The 7918-nt window shown below is 43.8% G+C and overlaps 1 protein-coding gene across 1 annotated transcript; it reads left to right on the top strand.

Moving 5' to 3' along the window:
• Positions 1-1412: 1412 nt before the first annotated feature.
• RAP2B (RAP2B, member of RAS oncogene family) lies at positions 1413-4726 on the top strand. Its single transcript, XM_030575677.1, has one exon. It carries the CDS (start codon positions 1844-1846, stop codon positions 2393-2395), a length of 552 nt encoding a protein of 183 aa, XP_030431537.1. The 5' UTR covers positions 1413-1843; the 3' UTR covers positions 2396-4726.
• The last annotated feature ends 3192 nt before the right edge of the window (positions 4727-7918 follow it).

The following is a 7918-nucleotide window of genomic DNA, read 5'->3' as shown; positions in this document are numbered from 1 at the left end:
TGAGTTGTTGTTAACAAGCAACAAAATGCAAATAATTTCAATCATGTGGCAGTTGTCATTCTTGGGTATTAATTATTCAAACTTCAAGTGTGGTGTGTAACAGAAGTTTAATTTTTAACTCAAACATTTTAAACAGCTGCTTGTCTTTAAAGTAGAATGGGTACTAGTGCCTGTGGGTAGCCCTCTGAGAGTGAGGACTTAGCCATACCCACATAAGCAGATGGGGGTTCCCTGTACTCCAGCAGGGGACTCTATTTGGCAGCTGTCCTGCCAACCCCACCCCACAAAAGCACTGCTGGGAGGGTGGCAACAAAGTCTCCTACACACACTCCCATAGTCCTTTGTGGAGTGGCAGGGAGAGCAGCTCACCTGGTATGAAGCTGCACTTGCTCACATGGAGTGGGGTGTGTGACCCTGACCTAGTGGGGGGAAGAAGGGGAGTTGTGGCACATTCAGGAAATGGCAGTGGTGGAACAGAGGTGAGCTGGGATGGGAAGCGGTTCACTCCCCTCCCGCCCCCCCCGTTACTCTCCACACCCACGGACCCCAGCTCACTTCTGCTCTGCCTCCTCTGAGTGCTGCTACTCGCTCCTTCCTCACTCCCAGCACTTTTGCGTGGCAAGCCTGGGAGGGAAGTGGAAGGAGGGAAGCACAGTGCATCTGGTGGAGGAAGCAGTCAGAGATTTGGGGGAAGGGGTGGAGTTGGGGAGGGGGCGTGAACAAGTTTGCTGCCCCAGCAAATTTGCCACCCTAGCCTACGCCTTCTTGGCCTAGGCAATACACTGCTGGAGTCACCTCTGTCCCCACAGCCACCTCTCCTAAGGAGCAAAATAACCCGACTGATCCTCCTGAGGCACCCCTGCCTGTCTCCGGAACAGGTTGCTCTAGGCTGTTCAAACTGCCTCCTGCCCAGCACGTGTGTTTTAGATGGGTGACCCTGGGGCAGGTGCAGGGGTAAAGCACAGCCCCCTCCCCAGCAGGGGTGCCTAGGGCTGTAGCTTGCCCTAATTCCGCCTGGGGCTCACCCAAGGGGAGCTGCATTGCTGGGCGCCTACTAGGGAGAGGCCAACGTCCCTGCGCTGCACCCCAGACTCCCCTTTCTGCCCGTTTGCAAAGTATAAGTATCCGCCAAAACTCCTTCATAGGCGGGGCAGAAAGACAGGCAGCGGTTCACCGACCAATCATCTTCCTCCCTCTGGAGACCCAATGGCGGAGAAACTCAAACCTCTGAGCCAATGAGGCAGCGCGGCCTGACGGGCACTAGGCGGCAGCCAATCCGAACAAAAGGGCGACTGGGGGCGCGTGTCCTTGTGTGGTCCCCCCCACCCAGAAACCAATGGAAAGGGGAAGGGCGTTAGCACGAGCCAATGGGTCCGGGCGGGCTGTGAGCTGGGCTGAGCGCTGGGCTGCGGGGAAGGGATGGCCCGTGGCGGCGCGAGGCGGCACCGCGGGACTGGTGCACCACGCGCTGGCTGCCGGGGGGCGATGAGAACTCGCGATCTCCTCCCCCGCCCCGCTGGCAGCTGCCGCCTCTCCGTCTCCCAGGGCTGCTGAGACCCTGCCTGTCAAAGGGGCTCGCGCTGCCCCTGCGTTGTGCTGGGGCTCGGCCTCGGCTGCCTGGCCCAGGAGGCTGGGCGCAGCCTTTGCCGCGCGAAGGGGGCTGGCGCTGCCCGGGCGTTAGCCGCTGCTCCCTCCCCCGCCGGCTGCTTGCTGCATGCTCACCCTGCTCCAGTGAGAGCCGCGGCGGGGCGGCTTCTCTCCCCTCCCTCCTTCTCCGGCGACTGGAGGTGGGAGGGAGAGAAGAGACCCAGCGAGGAAGGAGCCGGCTGTGCGGAGCGGAGCCATGCGAGAATACAAGGTGGTGGTGCTGGGCTCGGGCGGGGTGGGCAAATCCGCCCTCACCGTGCAGTTCGTGACCGGCTCCTTCATCGAGAAGTATGACCCCACCATCGAGGATTTCTACCGCAAGGAGATCGAGGTGGATTCCTCCCCCTCGGTGCTGGAGATCCTGGACACTGCCGGCACCGAGCAGTTCGCCTCCATGCGGGACCTCTACATCAAGAACGGGCAAGGTTTCATCCTGGTCTACAGCCTGGTCAACCAGCAGAGCTTCCAGGACATCAAGCCCATGCGGGATCAGATCATCCGGGTGAAGAGGTACGAGAAGGTGCCCATGATCCTGGTGGGCAACAAGGTGGATCTGGAGGGCGAGAGGGAGGTCTCGTATGGGGAAGGCAAAGCTCTGGCCGAGGAGTGGAGCTGCCCCTTCATGGAAACTTCAGCCAAAAACAAAGCTTCAGTGGACGAACTGTTTGCAGAGATTGTCAGGCAGATGAACTACGCTTCCCAACCCAACGGGGACGATCAGTGCTGCTCGTCCTGCGTGATCCTCTGAAAGGGCGTGCGGGGCAAATGTTGTCGTTCGCACAGGTTTACAGCAAAAAGAAGCAGCAATGTGATCGTTCGAAACAAAGATTGGAAACAACTTTGCATACACAAGGATTCCAGGCTGCAGCAGCAGCTGCTGCAGTGATCAGTGTCATTGGGTGGGTGTATTGTTGGGACGTGGCTTTTTCAGCATGTACATTTCATCGATTTTGATTGTTGCATATTTCCCGTAAGTACCATTTACAGATTGCTGTATTGGCAACTGACACCAGTAAGAAAAGTTTCGGCCTGGAGAAAGGGGAGCTTGGGAGCAATCGTTTTCTAACTGGAAGAGTTAAATTTCACTTGAACTGAGGGGAGCAGTAAACGAAGAAACCATTGCAGAGAGAGGGAGAGAAATCTTTCCGTGGACGTGTGGGGGTAACACTTAAGATTGGTGCTCTCTCTTCTTTAGCCAACCTTGAATGCACCCGGTGACTGTGATATTGATTCTGAGGATTTCTATGCAAAGTTGGATTATTGTTACAGTGTATCCAATCTGAAGTATTGCACATCTGAACTGGGACTTTGAATAACACTGATGCCAATACAGTGTGGGGTGCCAGAACGTGTCTGCTGATCATTTGTGAAACTTCCTATTTTGTTTACCTGCTGTATCGGATGGGAGTTTGGGGGAGAGCGGTAGTATTTTTTTTTTTAAATCAGCTGTGAAAATGTTACAAATCTGCACAATATTTTTTTAGTTGTGTTTTCTTCTTTTCTTCAGGGGGGAGGGAGGTTTGTGGTGGTGGTTTGTTTTCCTTATTTTTGGGTTGGCAATAACTGATTTTGATTAGCTCTCTAAAGTACAAAGACTTCCTAAAATGTGATACAGGGCCAACAGCAACCCTGTGTCTGTAGAGTGCCTTCAAAACTCAGCTGTTCCAGCCGGTGCCAACCTGTGAAAGCGCCACAGAATCCCATTATCTGCTACTCCAGAAACTACTTAACAGCTTCTTTTCAGTAATCACACTGAACAAGCCAGGACAAAAAGACCTATTGTTTAATGGAATTTATTTCTTATTTCCATTTGAGCCTTTTAAATGTCATTTCCATGTCTTGCAAATTTGGACTGCATTTAATTCAAATTTACAGGCATTTAGGTTTTTTGGGAGGATTTCTTTTGTTTTGGTTCTCTGATGTAGGATGTACCTCCAGCCAGCAAAGAGAGAAATCTTAATGTTGTGATGTATCAAGAAAATTCTAACAACTGTAACTTCAATTCCAGACATGCGTTTAATGTCTATCCATTTTAAGAATTTTAATACAAATGTTTTGTTTTTTTAAAAAAAGAATAGCAAAACTGTGGTTTTTTTTAATGTATTGTAAGGATAACTGACTTTAATATGCAATCATGGCAGACATATGCTTTTTTTAATTATGATATTTGTCTAACCAAAATAAGAGTATGTTAAGAATGGAGAAAGGGAACCTAAAATCGTGAGGCATGGGAATGTTTCTCTGGTAATGTTGGAAACAGTTGAATAATTATATTTAGGCCCTGATGCTAACTGATTCTGTATGTGAGCAGAATCCTACACTTATATAAATGTTTGTTGAAGTCATTTGGGCTCTGCAGAACAGCTTGCAAGATTAGGATCTTATTTTGTAATTTTAATAATAACATGGTTTATTGGAGTATAGGTGTAGTTTTTAAAGTTATGCCTTAAGACTGTGATTCCTTAACATTTCAAATGTAACTTAAAGAAAATGGGCTTGTGCCTTTCTCCGCCCACCTTCTTGATTTTTTTTTTTTAATTAGAAGGCCTGAAAGGCATGTATTTCCCCTAAAATTCCCAAATGTGTGGGGTTTTTTGTTTTAAACTCATGATTTGTCTGTCCAGGAAGACTTATGGGAACTAATGAAATTATGACATCACAAGAAACCGAAAGCTGAGTAATTGAGGAAGTTGGGACTTTTAGTCAAACTGTTTAACATTTAGAGTGCCTAATTCTTCTCACTCCTAATTTAAACCTTGTTCATGAATTCACTGTATCCAATAGCAAAGATCCTGTTGACATCAGTTGTGCAGGATCAGGGCCTTACACAGGTGTGAGTTCAGTCAATGAAGTGACTGTACGTCAGCTGAACACTGAGCATTTTGTTTTTCTCTGATTTATAGCATCTATTTAATTCCTAATACCTAGCAAAAAAAAAACTTGGGAGAAATGATGCCATAAAAATTAAACATCCACCTTCATGTGAGCTCACAATATTTCACTTCTCTTAAGCCCCCAAGAGGCTTTCCTGCCAAACTAATATTTCTAAGGTTAAAATAAGTTTATAAAAAAAAAAAAAGTGAAGAGAGAGCTACAAACTCTTCCCCTCACTTTTGCAGTTCACCTTTAAGAACTTTGAATAAAAAAATCTATTTGAGGACTTTAAAATCTGGTGCCATGCTGAATAACTGTTTTTTATTATTAAAATAAGCCACATCTTAACAGGAATTTTTCTTTTTAAGTACTAAGGTAGACTTATTGCAGACATTTTGCATTTAAAGTTTGAAAGCGTATGTTATACATGTATCTTGGCCACTGCTAGTGGTCCAATCCTGTCTACATACTACATGCTTTCCCCCAAGTGCTGAGAGCCTCTATCTCCCAAAACTCATCGACCTCAATGGTATTTGGAAGGTTTTTGAGCACCTAACAGAAGCTGGCCTTGGATGATTACTGGATGATCTGTGGATTACTTGTTCAGTAGAGTTAGCTTCATAATTGCTGCTTTCAGCATAATGAAACCTGGCAAATCTTCTAGTTTTCCCAGCAGAATAGCAGTTATTGACATCTAAAATTGAAGCTAAAAAAATTCAAAATACCTCATGGTTTCAGATTACTTCATTTTTGATTGTGTATGGGTGTGTTTTGTTTTTTTTTGTTTTTTTTTAAGAAAACCTGACTAAGTAATGGTGCAAGTGTGTATATATAGCATACACCAGCTCAACATAAATTCCAGTTTTAGCATTAGCCTAGCAGAACAGGTGAAGGTCTTTTAATATATGTTGCTTCTTGCCAAAGGGGTATATGCATTAAGTAGTAACACATGGCATGGGTCTAATACAATTAGTACAAGTATATAAATGTTCAAAAATTACATTTTCTCCTGGTTGGTGAAGACACTACAGAAAGGAGCACTGGGTAGCTAGACCTTTCAGAGACTCCAAACTGCTGTATTCTTCACTAAATCTACGTCTGGTCTATATACAAAAACTACTTATTTAATTATACAAGTACACAGCCTCTTTACCTCCCCTCCCTCCAGTGTGGATGCAGTTATCTACACTGTTATGTCTTATTTCCCTTCCCTGTGGGAACAAGCTGTACCAGTAAAATGTACCACTTATATTGTTATATACTTGAATCCACAGTAGGAGTTGTGAAAATTTAATTAATCGAGTAGAAAAATCAGATCCTATATATCCTATTATCCACAGTGACTGCATTTTTAAAGACCATGCCAAATACCTGAGCAAGTACCTTTACAGGAAAGTATGTTATCTTTGAAATATCAGTCTCTCTGATCACTGCAATTATGCAATGTTCTAGAGCTAAATGCAGCACTTGTGTTGAAGGTTTACAGTAGGATAGTCAGACCTTATAGCTGACGATAATTCTACAGCCATGAAATCTAATATTGCCTACAAAAGTTTTGAGGACTCTGCTCTCATTAAAAGAATGTATGACTGGTTTGTGAAAAGGACATTAAGGACATTTTAACCTCTTGGTCGATGTCATTTTGACAGACATTGCAGAACATCTGATTTCAGCTATGAGTGGCAAAAAACAATTTTTTCTTTCTTGTTCTCTTAGGTCCTGCTCTTCTTGAAATTCATAGCAAAACTCCCATGATTTTTAAATAGGAAAAGGACTTTGGTCCCAAAGTACTTATGAATGTCATTTTTTTGACTGCCGTTTGAAGCTTCCCTACTCTGCAGATTCAAATAGCAGGAAATAAATAAAAAAAATTCATACACCCCCATTACATCCGCTGAGGCTACTATTTTGGGTGCTCTGTGCTTGTGCTCACAAGATCTGGGACTTCTGATGCAATCGGTTGTCATGTGGGCTGTGTACAGTGTTGAAATACTATTTAAAGGTCTCTAAACCGTTCTCTAGCTTATAAAGCCTATCTCCAAAGGTGTAATTTATACTATATGCCATCGCTAAAATGTCTTTCCCCAGTATTACTGTAATGCAGTGACCCTACAGCAAGCTCTGTGTAAAAATTCAGTGCTTGCCAAGCTCTCCTATAGAAAAGGGTTTATTTTCTTTATTCACAGCCACAAAGGTAACTGCTCAAACCTCTGAGTCCTGGGAATAGCTCCCTCCCCAAAAGAGAATCTCATACCTTACCCACTGTAGAAAATTCAAAATCAGGCTTTATTTCAAATAATAATAATTTAAAAAAAAACACTGAAGTGGGGAGTAGCCAACACTTCAGAAATTGGAGAAGGGGATTTGGGGTGTGGGTGGTAGCTAGAGAATAACTCTCCAGTATTCGTATTTGATCATCCCGAAAAGGGCCGTAAGGTTCATTGTTTGTTTCCTATTTTATTAAATAAATAGAATGGGTAAAACAGAATACTTGGACTGACTTTCTAGCTTTGGACCTGATTGTGTTCCCAAGAAAGCAATGGGGAGAAAATTCCTATTAAAAATCAATGAAAGTGGCATTGAACACTTTCCCTTGTCCCCATTTTCAGCTTTACTGGTTCTTTTGTGCAGACAGTCACTTTCGGGTTGTTAAACACACAATGAAAACTGACCCTTCTGAGCAGACAGGTTACAGGGTAACTGTTTACATGGTGTAGAATGTATTTGTTAGACTTTCACTAATAATAGTCTCCTCAGAGGAAGTTAAAATATATACTCAAATGCACATCAGATCCTACTTTAAGGCAACTGATGTCGGAGTGTAGTGATTAGGTAGATGACACTACAAATATGCTTAGCAAGATTCTATAATAGAAGTACATTTTAGTGATAGTGCCTAATTGAAAGAGACTCCTATTTTAATAAGAAAATGTGTATATTATATAGTGCCTTTGATCAGAGGATCTGAAACTGATTTACTAATATTAAGTCTCAACACTTGGTTTCTAAAAATGTAGCCTTGGAGTGTCTTTTAAAATAACTTTGTCTTTCAAATTGTATGTACAAGAAATCTTTTGTAGAAAGTATGGTGTTAATAGATATATATCCAGACAGCCTCCAGGTGTGCATATACCCCAGTGACTGCCACTTCTGCAACAGAGTTTGCAAGATCTAGCTTAGACATACTGATCACAATCATGTTGTTTCACCTCTTCCTTCCTTCTGGAGATAGTGCACATTCTGTTCTAGTATGATACTGGGTTGAAACAAAAGGATCATCTTATGAGTATTCATGTTTGGAATTGGATTGCTGGATGAAAGACTGTTTCTTATCAAGTGATTATTGCAAAATAATGCAAATGCTTACTTGTTAATGTTCCCTATCCCATCCTTCTCA

Source organism: Gopherus evgoodei, chromosome 9, assembly GCF_007399415.2.
Source record: "Gopherus evgoodei ecotype Sinaloan lineage chromosome 9, rGopEvg1_v1.p, whole genome shotgun sequence".
NCBI classification, from domain to species: Eukaryota; Metazoa; Chordata; order Testudines; family Testudinidae; genus Gopherus; species Gopherus evgoodei.
Note: the sequence above shows the minus strand (reverse complement) of the source record. Positions and strands in the feature narration are given on the sequence as shown.

What these genes read in the sequence shown, in the direction of transcription:
- RAP2B (XM_030575677.1), top strand. Translation starts at nt 1,844, where the DNA reads ATGCGAGAATACAAGGTGGTGGTGCTGGGCTCGGGCGGGGTGGGCAAA.